General features: G+C 40.2%; 2 protein-coding genes and 1 long non-coding RNA gene across 6 annotated transcripts in view; 1 reads left to right on the top strand and 2 right to left on the bottom strand.

The window, feature by feature from the left end:
• The first annotated feature begins 6,901 nt into the window (after window positions 1-6,901).
• LOC111981876 (synaptonemal complex central element protein 2) lies at window positions 6,902-10,526 on the top strand. Of its 2 annotated transcripts, XM_024013366.3 has the most exons (5): window positions 6,902-8,028; window positions 8,346-8,432; window positions 8,600-8,688; window positions 8,769-8,985; window positions 9,136-10,526. In XM_024013366.3, exons 2-5 carry the CDS (start codon window positions 8,349-8,351, stop codon window positions 9,328-9,330), a joined length of 585 nt encoding a protein of 194 aa, XP_023869134.1. In that variant the 5' UTR covers window positions 6,902-8,028; window positions 8,346-8,348; the 3' UTR covers window positions 9,331-10,526. The 2 variants fall into 2 exon arrangements, with proteins under 2 accessions (XP_023869134.1, XP_070305259.1); XM_070449158.1 differs by lacking the exon at window positions 6,902-8,028 and having other exon boundaries at window positions 8,056-8,432.
• LOC111981875 (glutaryl-CoA dehydrogenase, mitochondrial) lies at window positions 10,265-17,467 on the bottom strand. Of its 3 annotated transcripts, none has more exons than XM_024013363.3 (12): window positions 17,366-17,467; window positions 16,653-16,772; window positions 16,489-16,524; window positions 16,225-16,365; window positions 15,977-16,039; window positions 14,644-14,814; window positions 14,408-14,537; window positions 12,793-13,009; window positions 12,569-12,672; window positions 12,291-12,416; window positions 11,968-12,128; window positions 10,265-11,685 (listed from the first exon to the last, which is right to left on the bottom strand). In XM_024013363.3, exons 2-12 carry the CDS (start codon window positions 16,753-16,755, stop codon window positions 11,612-11,614), a joined length of 1,326 nt encoding a protein of 441 aa, XP_023869131.1. In that variant the 5' UTR covers window positions 16,756-16,772; window positions 17,366-17,467; the 3' UTR covers window positions 10,265-11,611. The 3 variants fall into 3 exon arrangements, with proteins under 3 accessions (XP_023869131.1, XP_023869133.1, XP_024003528.1); XM_024013365.3 differs by having other exon boundaries at window positions 17,315-17,399; XM_024147760.2 differs by having other exon boundaries at window positions 17,377-17,399.
• Window positions 10,265-23,531, bottom strand: part of LOC139029381 (uncharacterized) — a 235,317-nt gene continuing 222,050 nt past the window's right edge. Inside the window, exon 2 of the long non-coding RNA XR_011481682.1 lies at window positions 10,265-11,289. This is a non-coding gene — a long non-coding RNA (uncharacterized lncRNA). The remainder of the gene's footprint in view (window positions 11,290-23,531) is intronic.

Here is a 23,531-nt window from a genome sequence, read left to right as displayed (position 1 = left end):
ACAGTAAAGATGCTAACTTGAAGCCCTTTAGCCTTCCATACAAAACCAACCAACTCTGTGCTGTGTCCACTCAGTTCATGAGACAAATTAGAAATGGTCAAATAAAGATGTTTGAAAGTAGCACGATTTACGTCGTCAGTCTAATGTAATCACCATTGGTAATGCTGAGATTTTGTTATTCTACTCTGGCTGTGCCAGGTCCGGTATTAACCTGTCAGAAGAACATTCTTGTTTTCCTCAATCTTGTTGGGGCTGGTGCGTAACGTGAATTGGCGTTGTTGAGTGATGTGTGCCAAGGTTTAACCCAGAGGATTTAGGAGTTATTTGTGTCATTCCAGTGAAGGTGGGATTACGAATCACCTTTATCGCCTCTTAAGTCTCATGTCATTGTACACAGGGTAGACTTTTAGCTCTGTGTGCTCACGAGATAATTGGGTTAACACATTAGAGCACTTTGGTTGTCAGTGTAACCTAAAATAATTTGCTATGGTACTAAATAAAGAGTCAATTCTTCCTGTTAGTTTTGTTTTAGGCAACGGCACGTTGGATATGTATTTTGCTGGTAGCCTAGTTCATCCCCATTTCCTGCAAGATTCTGAATAAATTTGCTTTTGTGAAGAGATGTTCTACACTCTACTGTTATGTATTATGTAAATCTTCCGTAGTCTGAATCACAGAGACTGTACGTTGTAATGCAAATCAGTATCCTGCTCTGCTGAGGAGCAATATTGAAGTTGTACTTCAGCCATGTGTAATCACTTCACTGGAATTGCTTCTCCTGAATGAACTTGGCACAGCGACGTCGTGGTACATGCAAGTCTGCCTGAGCATCCTGTGCTGTCTTTCGACGCTTACATGGAGCTGAATTTCTGAATTCGGGAGTCTTTAAAAAACCTTGCATGCTATTGAAGCTGACTTGTGGGCCCAGAATAGATGCTGTTGAAAGTTTGTGACAAAGAGAATGATGTTGCGTGCTCTGCCAAGACTGGGAAATCCTGTGTCTGCTGCAATAATGGACAGACAGTATTTAAAGGTTGTTTACTTAATCAATTGCAGGAACTCCATAAGTCTTTCTGTTCAGCTAATCCTTCAACGTCTGGAAATAACATTTTAAACCGGAGTCTGGGAGTCCAGCTAAGGGTTCCCCAGAACAAAACAATATATAGACAGAACAGATCAACCAAGTTTCTCTGTAGAACCTCTAATTCTAGTTGGAACATACTTTTGGATGCAGTTTTATCCTACCAGGTACTAACTATCCTAACTTCACAAAAGAGACCTAACAATCTTCACAAGCACTGGGATAGAAAAATGCTTCATAGGTATTTGTATCCAGTTTTATATGCAAATTTCAATTTAGATATATACTTTTTTATCCTGTGCAATCTCATCCTGTGTGTTCACCTGCATCATATCATGTTTGCAGTTTCTAACTTGCAGAAGTTACACTACATACCTAAATCAATAATAACAACCGATGTAATAGCCATTTAGTTTGAACTTGGTACACATATTTACTACTTCATTGAACATCTCAACTTTGATGTGGTACTGTATAATTGTAGTCCCTTTTCATGTTATGTAGATACAGACAGTAAAGTCAAATTCCTCAGTTGGCACAACCAGTGAACAAACCTATTAGCTGGTCCTTAATTGTGTTCACCCTCATACGCTCATTTCAACTACAAAGCCACATCTGGGAGTCATTTTGCACACAGTTCCACATATATCACCATGCATGCAATGCTTTGCATTGATCAGAAAATCTGACATTTCGTCAAGTCAATGATTAATACATTTAGGAGTTCATCAAAACATGATCTACCAAGTCCTGAGAGACTTGAAGAAAGCTTTATTTAAAGTAGCTTAGTTAAGATTTAGCAATAATCAGTTCCCTTGTTTAGCCTTTACCCTATAGGTCTCATTATTTCCCTTTGATCATTTGGCTTTGCTCTTGAAATGAAGCAGCTCTAGATTTATATTACAGAGGAATAGCAGTTTTTAGAGGCCCCCAAATCCCTTCATGTTTTGATGGATACTGAAGCAGTATTTAAATGTTATATAAGAAAGGGGGCTGGTGTAGGCAGCTGATGGTGATAGGTTTGGGATGAAACATGGCAAATCCTTTTCCATTCGGATCATTCTGGATCATTTTGAATGTGTTGCACATCTTTAAATCATCTTCTCATGGCAATAGCCATTGATTAACCCCTGTCCCTTCATGGTCCATTCAGTCGACCAGGGGTTCTTAAACTTTTTCAGCTTGAGACACAAATGAGAAACTGKCCGTCCTCCCATGACCCAAATTAAGAATAAATAGTGTGTGATTGTAGATGTATTCTCATAACTCGCGACCCACCTTTCACATACCCAGGGCCCACTCAAGGTCCCAACCCATAGTTTAATTAAGAAACCTTGCAGTAGACAAATCTACGTGTGTATACAGGATGATACTGTATAGCACCAGCATGAAAGTTATCTTCAAACTCTCCTTTGTCAAGCTTTGGTTGCTGTGTGGTGTTAACATTTCAACCCATTTAGTTGTCTTGTTAATAACCTTAAGTAGGTCTGTTGAGTCCTGTGACATGCTTGGTGTAATCAGAATCAACCAGTGACCACAGGACTGGAGGGAGTTGGTGCTGGCTCCTTTCAGATCTCGCTGGGGAGGGAGTTAGAGTGCCCAGGCCAGGGGCTGCTGTCTATGGCCAGGGCAGCAGGGCTGTTGTTGTTGCCGGTGCCATGGGTGGGGAAGAAGGGGATGTAGGGGATTGCAGGAAACAGCAAAGGGCTGCCCGGGAGGCTCTCATCCAGGGGCATGGGGAAGCCCACATCATCTGTGTCCCACACGTGGAAGGCATTGTGGGTCAGGACTATGGGGGGGGTGTCTGGCAATGAAGCACTCCGGGTTTCTGTTCTTCTCTAGGTCCTCCTCAGTGGGGCCAAGAAGACATTCTGATGAAAGGGGTAAACAGAGGGGACACTGGAGATCAGCACATTTGCTTCAGGACTGGTGCCACTGATCATCTGTGTTAGCTAGTCATGTTGCCATTTTGCATAGAAAAGCTTAGGCTTATGCATATTTGTCACAAGTTATTTGGTACACTTATACATTGCGATGGAACAGCCTAACAACTACATAGATTAGTTACATTTCCACCTTATTTTCGAACATTTTAAGTTCTTACCTGTTATATCAAGGGCCAGGTCCTTGATCAGATGTCCAACAATAGCATAGGCGACTCCTACCACTACCAGTGCTGCAATCAGCAGATAGACCACTGCCTTTGGCAACGGAATGAGGTCCCGGACTGCCGGCTTATACTCCTTGTACAGCGGGTCTTCCGTCCCGTCTAGTACGTCGAATTTGTAGACTAGTGGGGAAGCATGTGCCTCATCATTGAAATTAAAACTGGTGAAATTGAGGGCATTCATTATGGAAAAATAGCCTAAGCGATATAGCACTAATGATGATAAACGCGCTGATGTCCTGAGATGAGGCAATTTTCTCTCCCCCACAACACCAAGACAAGGACTTGATTGGTGGTGAGTTTTGTATCCGTGCAACACTCAAGTCTCAACTTCTTTGATGTCTCAGTTCGAATAATCCTAAAGGGTATTGAAAATATGTTAATATCTCAGTGGATTTGGAGGTGAACACAACTCCACGAAATATAGTTTTAATTTATGGAGATATTACTTCCAAACGATTTCAAAACCATTTTGACAGTACAAGCGTTAGCCGCTTACCTTGATTTTGGACGACTGCTGTTTTGATGAAACTGGCTTTGCTTAGATTTTTTTTTAAAGGTCCCTAAAATGGAGAAAAAACGTTTGGATGTCTATTTGAAATGAATTTCCATGTTCATAAATCAGTCCCCCTGGAGCTTCCTTTGACGCGCTTCTTTGTCTCTGTCCTTGGTGCTGAAATTAACCCAACCAACTTTCACGTTTTAGTAAACAGTAGTATTTCTAGACCGCCCACTGTTCATCACTCAAGTGATAAACTTTATCCCGCCTCCACTTAAACTGCCAACCCGTATCAGCTAGATGTAGTTGATAATGTTCCCTTAATTCTATAGTTGATGGATTTACATTACCAAGAAATGTTGTCTCCTTAAATGTACCAAGGACGCATGGCGTGAAGATCCTCATGCCAATTAGAACCTTTACAGGAGATAGTTAATCGACACACGATCGCATATAGTGGGCCTATTTGGTTAATTCATGTTGTTTAGGAAATATTGAAGAGCTTTTCATATTCAATATAAGCCTACTATCATCTTTGAAACATGTACAGTGGGGAGAACAAGTATTTGATACACTGCCGATTTTGCAGGTTTTCCTACTTACAAAGCATGTAGAGGTCTGTAATTTTTATCATAGGTACACTTCAACTGTGAGAGACGGAATCTAAAACAAAAATCCAGAAAATCACATTGTATGATTTTTAAGTAATTCATTTGCATTTTATTGCATGACATAAGTATTTGATCACCTACCAACCAGTAAGAATTCCGGCTCTCACAGACCTGTTAGTTTTTCTTTAAGAAGCCCTCCTGTTCTCCACTCATTACCTGTATTAACTGCACCTGTTTGAACTCGTTACCTGTATAAAAGACACCTGTCCACACACTCCATCAAACAGACTCCAACCTCTCCACAATGGCCAAGACCAGAGAGCTGTGTAAGGACATCAGGGATAAAATTGTAGACCTGCACAAGGCTGGGATGGGCTACAGGACAATAGGCAAGCAGCTTGGTGAGAAGGCAACAACTGTTGGCGCAATTATTATAAAATGGAAGAAGTTCAAGATGGCGGTCAATCACCCTCGGTCTGGGGCTCCATGCAAGATCTCACCTCGTGGGGCATCAATGATCATGAGGAAGGTGAGGGCCTGGTCAATGACCCGAAGAGAGCTGGGACCACAGTCTCAAAGAAAACCATTAGTAACACACTACGCCGTCATGGATTAAAATCCTGCAGCGCACGCAAGGTCCCCCTGCTCAAGCCAGCGCATGTCCAGGCCCGTCTGAAGTTTGCCAATGACCATCTGGATGATCTGGAGGAGGAATGGGAGAAGGTCATGTGGTCTAATGAGACAAAAATAMAGCTTTTTGGTCGAAACTCCACTCGCCGTGTTTGGAGGAAGAAGAAGGATGAGTACAACCCCAAGAACACCATCCCAACCGTGAAGCATGGAGGTGGAAACATCATTCTTTGGGGATGCTTTTCTGCAAAGGGGACAGGACGACTGCACCGTATTGAGGGGAGGATGGATGGGGCCATGTATCGCGAGATCTTGGCCAACAACCTCCTTCCCTCAGTAAGAGCATTGAAGATGGGTCGTGGCTGGGTCTTCCAGCATGACAACGACCTGAAACACACAGCCAGGGCAACTAAGGAGTGGCGCCGTAAGAAGCATCTCAAGGTCCTGGAGTGGCCTAGCCAGTCTCCAGACCTGAACCCAATAGAAAATCTTTGGAGGGAGCTGAAAGTCCGTATTGCCCAGCGACAGCCCCGAAACCTGAAGGATCTGGAGAAAGTCTGTATGGAGGAGTGGGCCAAAATCCCTGCTGCAGTGTGTGCAAACCTGGTCAAGAACTACAGGAAACGTATGATCTCTGTAATTGCAAACAAAGGTTTCTGTACCAAATATTAAGTTCTGCTTTTCTGATGTATCAAATACTTATGTCATGCAATAAAATGCTAATTAATTACTTAAAAATCATACAATGTGATTTTCTGGATTTTTGTTTTAGATTCCGTCTCTCACAGTTGAAGTGAGATAAATGATAAAAATTACAGACCTCTACATGCTTTGTAAGTAGGAAACCTGCAAAATCGGCAGTGTATCAAATACTTGTTCTCCCCACTGTAGTTGTTTATCTCCACTAGATTATTTTAGAGGAAATATACTTCTCCACTCCACTGGGCATAATTCAGGGCACAGCCCTGCCCTTTGACCTTCAATGCTTTCCCACCATAGACTGGATTAACTGCTAGTTTCACTAGCAGTGCTAATTGTAAGAACATTTTGAAACTCATCCTCATAAGCCAAATCCTAACTGGAAATATGCATATAGTTCATGTGGCCTCATGGCCTCAATGTGTCAATGTAGGCTGTCCCTATCAAATAAATACATTATTATTAGGCTACGTGTTAAAACGAATAATTTCTACCAAAATAGGAGCTACATTGGTTCATGTTTAGTGACTGACTTCTATTTCCTTAGGTAGAGAGCAGGCTTGGGCATGTATCGGATTTATTTGTTTCATAATTCCCCATTTCAAAGCAGTAGTAGACATGCAAAGAAGCAGATTCTGAAGAGATTAGAGGTTTATTCCCTTTGAGACAAGCCTTTATCTGCCCACCCCATGTCCCTCATTTCCTGATGGATTTAAACTGCTAGAGCCACTGGAATACTTCCAGAGATTATCTCCTGAACTTTGAGAACGTTTTGTTCTGTTGGTTCAATATATCTACATATTGCAACAGAACTCGGACATCTTCTCATATTGTGTTGCTTCATGTACATGTGTGTATGTGAATGCACATGCCACATGCTTTTGTTCATGCATGCCCATTGTCGAGGGAAGTAGGGGTACTGCAGCAGCACCTGAAAAATCTGATTATCTTTCACTAAAGTAGTGCACTGGGCCTTTACTAGTCGTGTATTAGCGGACCGTTATAGCCCCCCCTTGAGAGATGTTAGGGGTGGAATTCCAGTTTGCGAATCACTTCTTTCACATGGAAGCCTCTAAATAAATGAAAGAGAATGCACATCAGACACACCTAGTAGGCCTGTCTCTTATACACATCTAGATGTGTATAAGAGACAGGTTATAGCCCCCCCTTGAGAGATGTTAGGGGTGGAATTCCAGTTTGCGAATCACTTCTTTCACATGGAAGCCTCTAAATAAATGAAAGAGAATGCACATCAGACACACCTAGTAGGCTATGGTATTTTGAGATATAAAGGATGTTAGGCCGAGATTCAATCCGATCAATCCTTCAATCCTTTCGGCTATACACCTTTGAAAGGAAATGTTTCTGCATTCGCAGAGACTACATTCAAGGTAAACGCTGCATATTTTGGCTGAACTGGAAATTACCTTTAAATGTCAAGCGCGCTATAACACGGATCTTCCATGGTCCGGATTGAATCTGCTTTACTCAGAATGGAACTGAAAGGACACTGCATGGGTTAAATTATCGTTGAGCCCCTGCCAGGACAAATCACTGTGTAGATGACCCATCCAAATACCCCTTTTCCAGTGTTTGCTATGGAATTATTGCAATACAACACCTTTCCCACACTGCGTCAAAGTCGCCAAAACAGATTAAGCTACTGCACATGTGCAGCATGATAGTTATATTAACCCTATAGCTTTATCTGTCTGTCACACATCTCCTCTGCATCTTCCTGTTCACCCTTCTGATGCTAGGTGTTTGTCTATCCTAGGAACTGCCTTACATGAAATTCAGCCCTTAGTTTGACTTTGTTTTAACTTCTTCCTGTCTCCTCTCTTTTTCTGTCTTGTTTTTCAGTTTGCTGATCACTTCTGTTTAAATCCCACTGGCATTACCTCAGTAGGCCTAATCTCAGATATCAAAAACTTTTCACAATGGCTGAGCTCAGATGGATGTACTTTAAAGTTTGTTTGATCACACAAAGTTCATTCTGAAAATACCCGATCTCTGGTGCTCTATCTAAATGTTTTTCTCCCACTGTCTTGACCGGACTCCAGCCTCACAGTTAACAATTCATTTGAATATGTCATATGTTTGATGATKAAATGTGTATCTTTGATCATTTAAAAAAATAATATGCATTCAATCATTCAGAATGCGTGTCGGTGCATGATGCAGTATTGTTCGGAGTCGACGTTGACACTAATTGAACAACCGACCAGTTCACAGCACGTGTCCTCCAGAACCCGTTTTCGCGCGCAATTTTCGAGGTGGCCAGACATTTCTGACGAAAACTTTTATGACACAGTGCAACTGAATAATATTATTTTAGGGGGTAAGTAGCCAGCAACAGTATTTTGTTGTTTCCAATGGAGTTTCGCTAAATATTCCTAATATTTTGGTTGCCACCATTTACCCTTGACAAAACTCGAGACTGGATACCTATTTGGTGTTGTCATGATCAGATCAGACTGAGGGGTTAGCTTTATGCCTAGCTAGGCTAGCTGGCCAGCATAGCCCAATGTAACTATTAACGTTAAAGTAGCTGAGTCAGAGAAGGTTAGAGAAAGTGGTTTTGGTTGAGTTGTTACAGAATTAGCTAACTTCCATATCGGTTGCATTTATTTTTCCTATGCAACATTTTGCTCATAGAAAATGTCCCAGCTCTTCTTTGGAAAGCCAGCCCCTACCTTTCAGTCTACACCAAAACCTGGTCATCATCATCCCTCATCACCCAAGGTAAATTAAGGAAAATATGAGACTGTCCAGCTCAACTCTGAATGACTGATATCTTGCACCTGTGAATACTTTGCTACTTATTTTTGACAACTGTACACTTTTTCAATGTATACTGGACAGATCAGAAAATGTTATGGTTTGATTGACATTTGTCCCTGTATCCTTAGGACCCTGAACAAGGACATGGGCCAGACCAGGACATCCCTGATGAGACATTTCCGTTTGTGACACTGGACGAAAGCCATCGACAGCAAAGGTATGGAGTTACTGGGTTTAAAGCATTATTCATTGTGTTCTGTTAAGTATTTAACTTTTTTTTTTTTTTTTTTATGTAAGTGAGGACTCCGGCATCGACATTTCAAACATCTCCAATAGACGTAACGTACACAATAGTACTTCCAGCGAGCTCCCAGGTGAGGAGACTACGACTGRTCTCAGTTCAACGATAGAGGAGATAGGGAAGAAGGCCCAGGATCTGATAGAGAGAATAAACCAGAGCCGAGCCATGGACCAGGAAATCATGACCACCTTTGAGAACAAGTTAATGAATAAGGTATCACTGTCCTACTGTTGAGTAAAAAGTACATGGTCATATTTTTTCGTAGTTAAAAAAAGAATGCATTGAGATTACAAGTCTAGTTTAATGTTTATGTGGAGTGTGACTGTGACTAGTGTGTATATGCGCGTGTGGGTTCCTCCCCAGGTGAGTGAGGTGTGCCAGCAGGTGAAGGAGCAGATGTTCAGCAGCTATGAGGAGCATGGCCGTGGGATGGAGGCCAATTTACAGGAGCTGTCTGAGGTGCTGGAGAGGAGCAGTCAGCTCAGTATGGAGCTGCAGGGAGCCAGTCGGACCTTATCAGCCATCAACAACAGCCTGCAGCAGACGGCTGAGAACTGACATCTACCCAGCCATTCATTTATTTTAACTGCCTTACAGCATCCCGACTTCTGGGAGGTCTAGAATAATTAAAGCAATGCCTTGTGTTTGTTTGACRGTGGAATATGTCTAATAGGACATAAAACAGTGGTTGTAAACTGAGCAGGTGTTGGAAGAAGCTTTTGTTTATTAAATTATTTATTACATAACTAGTGTGGATATTTTTGTTCATACCTATGACCAAATAGCATTATAGAACATCATATTTAATGGGCAAGAATATATGCTTGTGCCCAGTTTAGAATCCAAAACATTCATGCCTATGGGTCAGTCCACCAATTCAGTGCCTTTGGAGGAGTGTAACTTGGTAAAAAAAAAAAAAAAATAGTTACATGCTGTCATAAAGAGCAGAGAACTTCATTAAAAAAAGTTTTTCTATCAAAAGACATTAAATAAAAATTATTACTATAGTAAGAGCATATTAAGTGCCAAATAAAGTAACAGGGTTGATGACTTCTTAAAGCTGCCATAAATTCCCTTGTGACAGGGGGAATGGAAGCTTGTGTGCAGYGTGGCAATTGAATGCAAGTTTCACCCAACAAATTAAATTAAAACATTTCTAGCCTGTCTATCCATGGGTAACAGGGTTGACGTGTTATGCTCGATCCACTCAGTTTTCCACCAGAAAATTGTCAAAGAGTAGACCCTGCTTATACACTGATTTGACAATTAGATGTTCAATGTTTAGAAAAAATTGAGAAAACGAGTTCAGTTCACATAAGTGTTGACCTTAAAATGTACAGATAAATTAATCACATAAAATAAATATTTGCAAATTACCTTGTCAAAGCAACAATCTAATTACAGCTTCACAATGATGGTGAAAACTTTTGAGGTTAAGTGCATTAAAATCTTCCAGAAGTCACTGAGTGCACAGAGAGGCATGTCAAAGTACTGAATTTAGGCAATTTAGCGAGTCTTTATTCATAATAGAAATCTGATTTATTGAATACTCCATGTGATCTATATTAAAGGGCACTTCATTTAATGTAACAGGCTTTTAAAATTCAATAGTGGTGCACAATTTCTATATCAAAGGGATAAAAAAATACACTTTTCATGGAATAACCCCCCCCCCATCTTTTTTGATTAACTTTATAAAACACTCCATGTTACTTAAAATAGGAACATTCAAAACACTACCACGAAATGAAGGATGAGTAATCCAAAAATCCCCCAACCATTCTGGATTAAATGGACCACCTGTTGATGACAATTCATTTATAAACAAGAGACTAATTTAGCATTAGATAGTGAGCATTACTACAACGCTATTACTTTGCCAGCAAAAGGAAATTGCAATGGCCATTAAAGTACTGCAATAAGAGTTTTGTGAAAAGCTTGAATTAACCTTTGAAATTGCAATTCAAACCATGCATAACATTTAGATCTGTTGAGTTCTGAGGAGCAAACTTAATAAAGTGCAAACAGCATTCATTGTCCTGTACCCCAAAATACAAATCTCTCTGATCTGCCTAAATGGTAAGTCACAAATACAACTATTCAATTACAAAAAAGCAATGGCATGATTATTTAAACTGTTTTAATTTAACTTCAATTGATTTAACTTATTTTTTTWAAACTAACAGTAAATGCAGTATCATTTATTTTGCATTCAATTACCAATAACTGGTCATTAGTACCATCACAGTTCTAAATACTCAGGACATACGTATGGATCTTGACCTCATTTTAAAATGTTTGTCCAACAACCTTTTACTACAAATGTTGTGAGGAAACAAGCGATTCATTCTGAACCATCTTACCTTCCACCGTATAGAAACTATTACAAAAACATTGTAGTCAGAAATTGTCCAAACTAACCATTAAGTACTAGGGTTTTATGAGAGTAGAAAAATAGCTTTGTTTTTCAAATTGAAATAATTACACTCGTGAATTGTCCATGAGATCGATGATAGACTTGCCTTTAAAACCCGACCTGGTCTTTCGCATTAAAATAAAGATTTAGGACTGGTTTCCCGGACATAGACTAAGCCTAGTCCTGTTCTAAAAAGCTATTTCAATCTAAATTCTCCATTGAGCATGCTTTTTAGTCCAGGACCAAGCTTAATCTTTGTCCAGAAAACCAGCCCATATTCTACAAACTCAAGAGAAAGGAAACATTAGCGTTACTGTAGAAGACAAGCCATCAAAGCAGTGTAGAACTACTTGTCCTTTGTTTAAGGAACAGATTGACTTGAGGTTTCTGATAGTGGTCTGTTTGAGCACTAGCAGCAGGCAGTTAGTTATTAACAGTGAAAGACTGCAGTCCAGTGATGGCTTTGCCCAGAATCAGGGCATGGATGTCATGGGTACCTGGAAGACAAAGAAAACAATATAAGGAACCARGTGGAACAGTTAAACAGTGCTGATGCTGAAGTTGAGCAAATATATAAGGAGAGACACATAGTTTCAAGATAAAAACTCTTGGAAAATGCAATGGTTTTCCGATATGACCTATTTATTTATTTTAAATGACATATTACTGACCTCTACTGGTGAGGAAATATATCATGATAAAACAGTTTTGCTTCCACATCCATAGCAATGACACATCCATATCCTCTTAGACCTGGTTATGGCCTTCTTTCTCCTCACCTTCGTATGTGTTGACGGCCTCCAGGTTCATAACATGGCGGATGATGTGGTACTCGTCAGAGATGCCGTTTCCTCCCAGCATGTCTCTGGCCTGCCGGGCGATGTCCAAGGACTTCCCACAGCTGTTCCTCTTTAGCATAGAGATCATCTCAGGGGCTGCCCTGAGGGAGGAGAGAAGAAGACATATGAGATAAGTCTCCTCCTCAGGTTCTATTCACTCTGAAACAACCAAAAATTGTACTTCCCCTATGGTGTGTAGTTCTTTGTTAAAAAGTGGTGTCACACTACAASACGATTATGTCACATTTCCAGTTCCCTCTTACTTTTTGGCGTCGATGAGTCTCCCCAGCTGTAGACAGGCCTGCAGGCCAATGGTGATTTCTGTCAACATGTCGGCCATCTTTTTCTGCATCAGTTGGTTTCTGGCCAGGGGTACTCCAAACTGGATTCTGAGATTAACAAATATCACGAGTAGCAGAACATCTTAAGTTCACTCAGAAAAGCTGAGAAAACAAAATAAGATTCAAGAGCTACAGACTTTTGCTCGGTCCTGCTCATCCAAAACAACATCTCATACCAATAGTAGCCGCAGAATCCTCACCTGTCTAGTGTGTACTGACGAGCTGCGTGGAAGCAGAACTCTGCAGCACCTAYTGAACCCCAGGCGATGCCATACCGGGCATTGTTCAGGCAACCAAAGGGACCCTAGAGCCAAAGAGAACAGACAAAACATTTATACCAACAAGATTAAAACAGCATTATAAGAAAGTCTGGCCATCCACATAAAAGACGGTACATGACAGTGGTATCCTAGCCTCTACTCACCCCCAGGCCAGAGACTTTGGGCAGCAGGTTCTCCTCAGGAACCTCCACCTCGTCCATGATGATCATGCCAGTGGCAGACGCCCTCAGGGAGAACTTGCCTTCGATCTTGGGTGTGGTGAAGCCCTTCATACCGCGCTCCAGGATGAAGCCACGCACCTTCCCATCGTCACACTTGGCCCAGACCACAGCGATGTCCGCCACAGGGGAGTTGGTGATCCTGACGAAGGTGAAGGAGATGAGGGAAGGCATTGTAATTTAGGGAGGAGCTAWWTTATCAGTATGCTACAGAGTGAGCCTGGTTTCTAGGGCTATATGAGGACAGTTATGCATAAGTTTCACAAGACGTGATGGTAGAATTGAGCAGAACCACGTACTCAATGTCAAACTAAGCATTTGGTTGAAGTTGAAGCTACATTTCCCCAGAGGAAACAGTGTTACATCAAATATATAAAACATGAACTACAGGCCCAGGTTACCAATTAATATGTATTTATTCAGTGTTAAGCTTACGCAATGTGAGGGCCAATGCACTCAATGGTTAAGTATACAACCACAAAGTCCAGTTCAGTCACTGCTGARGTCTCTAAGTTCAGAATCATAACACTCTGTGAAACCAGAGTAAAGGGGAACTGAGGGGAACCTAATATTCATGCACCTAGCATGAATATATTTGTGAACAGCACCACCCTGTGGACTAGTATACAGAGTGAAATGTTGTTTACAATTTAGATAAGAGCTAAACCACTTGATCTTGGGTTTATTATTTGAAAAATACATTACATTTAAAAATAAATATGCTCTAATGAATACAAAAACTCTAATGACGATTTCTGTATAATAGAAAGCACATATTCCTATTCTTCAGAAATTTTGGAAGTAGCCTATTCTTGATGTTTCARGAATAGGTAGCCTTTTCAATCAGTAGAGGAATGCATTCCAAGGTGTTGAGACAAAGGTAGCTTTCATCAATGTTTGTGGTCTGTAGGTGTTTGTTCTGTTATATGATCCATTGGCTATTTATAGGAAGCAATTCCAAGGTTCTTTGCATGGGCTCAAACTCAAAACCCTGAGTACATCACATCAAACCATCAAGGTTCTCCTAATGCCTGCTATCCAGCTACACACATTTCTGTCCAGTCAGTCCTGAAGTCCTCATGCTCATGGGGTGATGAACTGTTTCCCTCACTATGTAGTAGMGCTGGGAATTGCAAGGGACCTCCCGCTACGCTATTAGCACGATACTTAGGTGCCGATACGATATGTATTGCAATTCTCATGTATTGTGATTCAATACTGCGATTTTATGTTCCAAACATATCGCTCACTATTTGTCTGCTACAGAGAGACAAGAGAGCATGAGAAAATTTGTTTTGATCAGTCAATAAGTGCTGAAGACATGTTGGCTCACTATTTAAAAAGAAGATGGAGAACAAGCTATAAGATGAAAAATACCAGAGTTTTGGTGCAGGTACAGACAACTAGCACTATTTGGCAAAAAAAATTATACAAAAAAAATTATATATATCTTCAAAAATAATATTGCGACATGTAACTGTATTGATTTCTTCCCCCGTCACTACTATGTAGTGAAGTACAGTCTCCCAGTTCTACTCACCAGGTCTTGGAGCCAGTGAGAGTGAAGGTGCGGCTGGAGGGGTTGAACTTAGCCCGGGTCTCCATGCCACCGGGGTCACTGCCGTGGTTGGGCTCAGTCAACCCAAAACAGCCCAGGATCTCTCCACGAGCTGGGAGGTAGAGGACGCATTACAGGACAAATACACCCAGATATAAACAGGATTGTGCGTCATTTAAGATGAGGCCTAAGGGATGTGGATGTCCCCTCCTCCTTACCCAGCCTGGGCAGCCACTTCTCCTTCTGCTCTTCGGTACCGTACGCGTAGATAGGGTGCATGACCAAGGAGGACTGCACACTCATGACAGAGCGGTAGCCGCTGTCCACCCTCTCCACTTCCCTCGCAATCAAACCGTAGGCCACATAACTCGTCCCAGCACAGCCATAGCCTGGTCAAAGTGTGGAGGGTGAGAGAACACATCATAGGCAATAACCTCCAAACAAACAGTAGGCCTACATTAAAAGGAAATTAAGTGAATCTACATCCAATTATCTAATTTACATTATATATATTTAAATGCTTCTGGCATCACACATATAGTTGATTCTGAAAAACAAATAGCCTTTAACATTTTGTGATCAAAATGACCAAAGTCCATTTCACAGAAAACAAAATCCCTCGTTGAAAGCTTTCAGAGAATGATATAATCCCTGGTGAGTTTACAGGTACATTATCCATTTCAAATTATAAGTTTATAAAACATGTACCAGTAGCCTGTCACTCAAACGAAAATAAGAAAACTGTAAGAAATACAGAGTTTAAGTGATAAAAAAAACAGCCAACCACGTTTCCCACCCCTTCCCATCCCGCTCACCAGTTTACAGAGTCAAGTATATTTTTCCAAGCCTCAATTGTTCCTTGTGTAGCACCATTCATTCTCGCTGTCGATAATTCTAATGTTATAACTTCTAACAGTAACTGTATCCACTGGCGAATTGGGAGAGAGTGAGGTGATTACCATCTAAGAGCCAATAATCATCTCTGATTGATTGAGAGATTCAAGGAGCTATCATCAAACATTGAATATTTACATTCATGCACATCACACTTGTACCTTTGCCCCAGAAGCAAGGCACTCCCACAGCATATGGAGTTGGGGCCAATTTCATCATAAAACATTTCCTTGGTGTTAAATACAGTCTGTGAACAAACTTAAAAATGTATAAATTGATGGTTTGGATTACGGGATAATTTTTTTCTCTCCATATTCTGTTCCCAGTTAAAGGGTTGTTCAGATTCAACAAGATCTGTGAACCAAACTGTTTTAATAGCTAGCTCAGAATGAGCTTTCCAAAAGTTGCTTATATATTATAGATATGAGTCCTTTCGAGAGCCCAGATAATTTATTTATAAATCCCATAATTGGAAGGGTCGGTAGTTGGGTTTCCCAAGGGACTCCATAGGCCAGCATAGCTGACCTAAGTTGTAAATATAGAAAAAATGATTTACCTGGTAATGTGTATGTATTTCAAATCTTGGAATGTTCTCAAACCATTACTGTCCATGATATCAGCAAGGCCACCCTCCAGATCGCAAAGGTATTGACTCACCTTTAATGGTTGGGCCCAGGACACCCAGCTCCCCCATCTCTGACACAATGTCTCGATGGAACACTAAGAAAGACAAAACAGGCAGCATGTTATGTTGACATGGTTTGCAAAACTGACGAAATTCATAATATTGACATTCCAACTTAAAGGGCAAAACTGATCCTTAAAGGGTTCCTTCCTAGGTTATTGGCATGAATAGCTCAATGGGCCCTGCCTGAATGATGGTGTGTCTCAAAAGTCAGACCCACCTTCGTTTCTGTTGGCCATCAGAATGCGGGGCATGAGTTTGTCCTGACAGTAATCACGGAACGAGTCTCGGATCATGATCTCGTCTTCAGTCAGCTGACCCTCCAGCTCCAGGCCATCCCGCCAGTTAAACTGAACCTTGGCTGGTGGTTCAGTAGAGAAGGATCATAGAGCAGAGAAGCACAACTGAATAGTCATCAGACCCCAAAAATAATAGAAGGGCAATATATGTATGATTGATCTGAAAMGAGTTGATATCGACATACGTGCTTTAGCCTTCTTCTCACTAGCTTTCTCTGCATCTGTGGAAAGGACACAGATTGAGTACTTCCCCTGACAAATAGAGGCATGATGATTGTAAGAATGGCTTTGTAAAACTGCTACCATTGTGTTCTCATGATGGCAAGGTCATTATTGAGTAATGTTATACCCTTTTGTGCAGGCGCTGCTGATCCCTGTGATCTTGATGCTGAAATGATGGCACATCTCTGGGGGTTGACCAGCAGACGGCACACAGCGCTTCTCAGTGCCATGATGGGTAGCTAGATTTCTATGAGAGAAAACAAGGAGAAAAACGTTTTAGAAGAAAATAATCCATAAAACAATGCAACAAACTCAAATAGTTGTCATTTCAAAGACATAATAGGTTATAACTTTTAACAATCATGTAATTTGAGAGAGCAGGTGGAGAAAGCAACTAGCAAATTGAACTCACGTAGCTGCATTGGATAGTTTGAGAGGAGAAATGAGTCGTGATTAGTTTCAGGAATGTTGCAAGAGAGATGTGTTGGTTGGCAGACATGTTGTTACACAAGATAACATTAGCACTAGCAGGTAGCTATCCCAACTATTTATACAGTAACTAGTTGGATAAATGTCGATCTGGAGGCAACTGAAACTTGGCAGCTATTAACACACCTCACCGTGTGTTGGCCACGTTAGTTGAGGTTAAAATGTCTGCTGCAGGCAGATCAATTAATACTATTAGAAGGTTTACGTTAGCTAGACTAGCTTGAAAGTCAGTCTTGCTCTAGTATCAAGCTGTAAAAGCATAGTATCGAGTTTATTTACTTGACACGAGCACAAACTTACTGTTTCATCAATGTCCCAAATATGTTGGCTAACTTCAATACATAGACTGACCTGTAATTTACCGTGCTGGAGATCCGTGACCCAGGGCTCCGTAGTCCTTTCCAAATTGACAAGGTAGAGGACGTCAACACGGGCACCTGCGTAAAGTAGGTCAGGAATGGTTAGGTTCTGTCGCCATTTTGAGTGTGGCAAATGGACCTTGATCCACATTTAGTATAAAATAAAATGTTAATGGTATGTCTGGAACCAAATGTAAATGATAGTGGGAAGAAAATTACTATGAACTTCAAATATATGTTTTTTTTGTGCAAAAGCATTGCTCGTTTTTTTCTCTCTTTTCACCACTCCCTATGGCTGCTTTCTAGTGTCTCTCCATGCTGAAGCGTAGTTTTTGACTAAGCTCTGATTGGTTTATTGGCGGGGGCGTGTAGATTCAAGGCGTGGCTATGAGAGAGTTCTTTTCATCTATTGACCACATTCATGTTCATAACTATTTTCAGAACGTAGGGACAGTGGTGGAAAAAGTACCCAATTGTCATACTTGAGTAAAAGTAAAGATACCCTAATAGAAAATGACTGAAGTAAAAGGGAGAGTCACCTAGTAAAATACAACTTGAGTAAAAGTCTAAAAATATTTGGTTTTAAATATACTTATGTATTTTGGATTTATTTTATTTAACCTTTATTTAACTAGGCAAGTCAGTTAAAAAAATATATTTAAAAAAAAGAAAAAAAAAGAACACATTCTTATTTACAATGACGGCCTACCAAAAGGCAAAAGGCCTCCTGCGGGACCGGGGCTGGGATTAAAATGTAAAATAAATTAAATAAAAATCTAGGACAAAACACACATCACGACAAGAGAGACAACACAACACTACATAAAGAGAGACCTAAGACAACGATATAGCATGGTAAAAACACAACATGACAACAACATGGCAGCAACACAACATGGCAGCAGCACAACACAGCACAAAACATTATTGGGCACAAAAATGATTGGGCATAGACAACAGCACGAAGGGCAAGACAACAATACATCACGCAAAGCAGCTGCAACTGTCAGTATAAACAGTTAATGTAATTGCTAAAATATACTTAAGTATCAAAAGTAAAAGTATAAATCATTTCAAATTCCTTATATTAATCAAACCAGACGCCATCATTTTCTTGTTTTTTAAATTTGTGGATAGCCAGGGGCACACTCCAACACTCAGAAATAATTTATAAACGAAGCATTGGTGTTTAGTGAGTCCTCCAGATCAGAGGCAATTAGCGATGACCAGGGATGTTCTCTTGATTAGTGCGTGAATTGGAAAATGTTCTTGTCCTGCTAAGTATTCAAAATATAAGGTGTATTTTGGGGTGTCAGGGAAAATGTATTTATTTTTAATTTTTATATACCCTTTATTTAAACTAGGCAAGTCAGTTAAGAACAAATTCGTATTTACAATGACGGCCTACACTGGCCAAACCCGGACGACGCTGGACCACTTGTGCTCTGCCCTATGTATGGAGTAAAAAGTAGATTATTTTCTTTAGGAATGTAAAGTAAAAGTAAAAGTAGTAAAAAATATAAATAGTAACGTAAAGTACAGATACTACTTCAGTAGTACTTTAAAGTACTTTACATCACTGCATATGGACCTGTCAAGCTGATAAAAACGATTGTAATGTATCATAGCATACATTAACTTGACTATGACTTGGAATGTTTTACCTGTAGATAACAATTAAACATTGAGTCACTACAGTCTGATTACTTGAGCAACCACTTTCATGACTTTGCCCTTCTCTCTGGATCATAAAAGGAGGATCATTTTCATATTATTCTAAGATGTTGGGCCCTGACTTTACCAGTAGAGTGCAGCACTGTTGAAAGGCCCTAAGGAATCCTGTAGTGAGATGCCCATTTAGGTAAGACCTTCAAGGTACCAGCCATGCTGAGACAGAAACAAACTGACATGGTGTATAGTCACCGGGTGTTATGCTGAATTATGTAACTTTTTTACCAGGACAGTCACACATTTTGAACAATAGCAACGTTGATATGGTGCCAATGTGATGCCTTCCAGTGTAATGAAAATGTAATTGTTTGCCAGTCATCTGAGTTGGATATATAGGCACCAATTCCAGCATTCTTTTTTCTTTTGGAAATAATATTTTAACTTGACTGCACGTCCAACACAGTTCTTACAAATGTATTGTGTAGCTCAATTAATCTGATAAATTAGAAAACATTACCCCATTGACGTAGCCTAACTCAATCAACTTTTCTCTGTCTCCTTTTCAGAGAATAGACGAATATAAATTGACTCTCACAATTCGAGCCATCATTTTCATGCGTAATAGTCTATGCTTGGTCTATGCTTCTGTTTTGGGCTAGTCTACAGATTGCATTTGATTAGCCTGTGTTGCTGTTGCCTTTCTCACACTCCCACGCCCAGGTCTCATCCCTGTGCCAAACAATGATATTACTGATAAACATTCCATACAATAAATGCACACTTGTATGCAAATACTGTAGCCTATCTCAAATGATCATACAATATGATTCTCAAATAGGATGTGGGTTTCTTTCAATTCTCTTAACATTTTCAGTTAATCAGTAGTAAACATGTAGTTTACTATTGTTAGGGTTAAGCTGTAGTGTCCCTGCTCAGCCTTTGCGTGTCCAGTTGCTACATTCCTCAGCCTGGTATGGCACACTAGAGAACGACTCACCAGTTTTGTGCTAACAGAAATATGACCACCATCCGAATATAGATTAGTTAATTAAAAAATACATCATGGTGGGTCTGAATCTGAATTTATAGAAGATACTGTGTGTATTGTTTCAGCTATTGTCAGGAAAAACCTGGTATTGTAACGGCAGATTTCCTCCTCTTCGTCTGAAGAGGAGGTGTAGCAGGGATCGGACCAAAGCGCAGCGTGGTTAGTGTTTATCATGTTTTAATAATGACAAAAACGTGAACACTACAAACTACAAAACAATAAATGTGAAAAACCGAAACAGTCCTATCTGGTGCATAGACACAAAGACAGAAGACAACCACCCACAAACCCCAACACAAAACAGGCTACCTAAATATGGTTCCCAATCAGAGACAATGACTAACACCTGCCTCTGATTGAGAACCATATCAGGCCAAACATAGAAACGTGAAAACTAGACACACAACATAGAATGCCCACTCAGCTCACGTCCTGACCAACACTAAAACAAAGAAAACACAAAAGAACTATGGTCAGAACGTGACAGGTATTCCCTGCAATATAAAGGTGTTGGTCGGTTAACGGATCCAAACAATTGTTGTTCATGTAAGGGAAATGTTTTTTCTTGAAGATATGTTCTAATAATACATTAGTTAATTTATGCTGCCTAAAAAGAGCAAGAATCTCTGCTGGAGTAGACGAACTTCTGCCAAAATGATAGAGTCTGACTCCACGCTTGTAATTTGGACTTTAAATATACAGTACCAGTTTAAAGTTTGGACACACCTACTCATTGCAGGGTTTTTCTTTATTTTTGCTATTTTCTACATTGTAGAATAATAGTGAAGACATCAAAACTATGAAATAACACATATGGAATCATGTTGTAACCAAAGTAGTGTTAAACAAATCAGAATATAAGATTCTTCAAAGTTTGCACACTCTTGGCATTCTCTCAACCAGCTTCATGAGGTAGTCACCTGAAATCCATTTCAATTAACAGGTGTGCCTTGTTAAAAGTTAATTTGTGGAATTTCTTTCCTTTTTAATGCGTTTGAGCCAATCAGTTATGATGTAACAAGGTAGGGGTGGTATACAGAAGAAAGCCCTATTTGGTAAAAACCATGTCCATATTATAGCAAGAACAGCTCAAATAAGCAAAGACAAATGACAGTCCATCATTACTTCAGTCAATCTGGAAAATTTCAAGGACTTTGAAAGTTTCTTCAAGTGCAGTCACAAAAATCACCAAGCGCTATGATGAAACTGGCTCTCATGAGGACCACCACAGGTGTGCTGACAAACTGCCTGGGAGCTCCTCAGTGGTGAAACTCCTCCTCCTTCAATCAGTGGTGAACCAGGTGGAACAAATCTTCCAGGCAATCTGGGCGTGCCAGCACCTGGCTCTGCTGTTGTCTTTAGACCGCAGTGAAAGGAGCATTTATAACACCACAAGACCAAGGAAACTTCATCTTTGTGATCAAGGTGACTGTGCAAGTCCAAGCCCTCCACAAAACTGTGAAAGACAGCCGGTAAGCGCCATATTGGCCATGCTTGACTATACTGACTTAAGCAGTGCACTGCTAATGATACTCTGGAAAACACAGACTCTTAACTCTTAACTTTGATAGGACTTTTGCAGTGGTATTTATAACTTCAAATGTTGTTTGTGGGGTATAAAGGAAAAGTAAGAAGAGCCAAATTCATTGTTGACAAAGAACTTGTTTGAAATGGTTAAAAGTAATTTAAACTTTGTAGAAATCTTAGTAAACCAAGTTCTTAATTCAGTAACAAATGTATAGTCTAAAAAATCTTTGGCTAAAAAATGAAATTTGTCTGTTTAAAACTACTGATTAGAAAAGAAATGTAATTTTTTACTACTAAAAATATTTTGAATGTATTTGGCTAAAATGCAAATTTAGATAAATATACAGATTCTGCTCATTTGATTAAAAATGGTGGGTTTCTATTTTGGGAAACATTTGCTTAAAAGTGGAAACCTTGTATTTTATAATGGCAGAAATGTGTTTATCTGAGGTGAATGTGGGAATTTAGTGTATTTAATTAGGCTGTCAACTCAAATAATAACTTGTATTTGTCATCTCTTTTTTGAGGTTTTTCACCTGTTTACTGCCAACCAAAGAATGGTAAATAAAAGACAAACAACTGATTCCATGGCTGTTTATTGAGTGAAATCCAGTTAAAATCTTCATGTGGAGGGACTGTCCTTTTCAAGTGGGGAATTGCACAAGAAAGAGGTCAAAACTTGACAACAGGAAAGGAAGACCCAGAGTTATCTCTGCTGCAGAGGATACGTTCATTAGAGTTACCAGCCTCAGAAATTGCAGCCCAAATAAGTTCAAGTAACAGACACATCTCAACATCAACTGTTCAAAGGAGACTGCGTGAATCAGGTCTTCATGGTCGAATTTCTGCAAAGAAACCACTACTGAAGGACACCATTAAGAAGAAGAGACTTGCTTGGGCCAAGAAACATGAGCAATGGAGATTTGACGGGTCGAAATCTCTCCTTTGGTCTGATGAGTCTAAATTTGTGTTTTTGGTTCCAAATGCCGTGTGTCTGTGAAACGCAGAGTAGGTGAACGGATGATCTCTGCATGTGTAGTTCCCACAGTGAAGCATGGAGCAGAAGGTATGATGGTGTGGGGGTGCTTTGCTGGTGACACTGTCAGTGATTAATTTAGAATTCAAGGCACACTTAACCAGCATGGCTACCACAGCATTCTGCAGCGATATGCCATCCCATCTGGTTTGCGCTTAGTGGGACTATAATTTGTTTATCAACAGGACAATGACCCAACACACCTCCAGGGTATGTAAGGGCTATTTGACCAAGGAGAGGGATAGAGTGCTGCATCAGATGACCTGGCCTCCACAATCACCCAACCTCAAACCAATTGAGATGGTTTGGGATGAGTTGGATCGCAGAGTGAAGGAAAAGCAGCCAACAAGTGCTCAGCATATGTGGGAATTCCTTCAAGACTGTTTGAAAAGCATGTGAAGCTGGTTGATAGAATGCCAAGAGTGTGCAAAGCTGTCATCAAGGCAAAGGGTGGCTACTTTGAAGAATCTAATTATAAAATATATTTTATTTGTTGAACACTTTTTTGGTTACTACATGATTCCATGTGTTATTTCATAATTTTGATGTCTTCACTATTATTCTACAATGTAGAAAATAGTAAAAATAAAGAAAAACCCTTAAGAGTAGGTTTCTCATTTTCACTGTTTGTGTTTTGGTTTTATGTGGGGTTTGCAGGGCCCTGTGAACAGCATGGAGGAGGGATAAGGCGAGGTTTATGGTTGACTTGTTAGCTGTCTCCCCTCTCCAGCCATATGAAAGCTGTTTTTCTTCTTTCCTCCGCACACAACCTTTTCCTTCCTCTGCCTGTCTTATGATGAGTCATTTATTATTTAAAACCCTCTCTTTCATTATCCAATACTTTTCCCACTCTTCCTACCACAATACATTTTACAA

This window comes from Salvelinus sp. IW2-2015, linkage group LG20 (assembly GCF_002910315.2).
Source record: "Salvelinus sp. IW2-2015 linkage group LG20, ASM291031v2, whole genome shotgun sequence".
NCBI classification, from domain to species: Eukaryota; Metazoa; Chordata; class Actinopteri; order Salmoniformes; family Salmonidae; genus Salvelinus; species Salvelinus sp. IW2-2015.
This window is presented reverse-complemented; position numbering and strand designations above follow the sequence as displayed.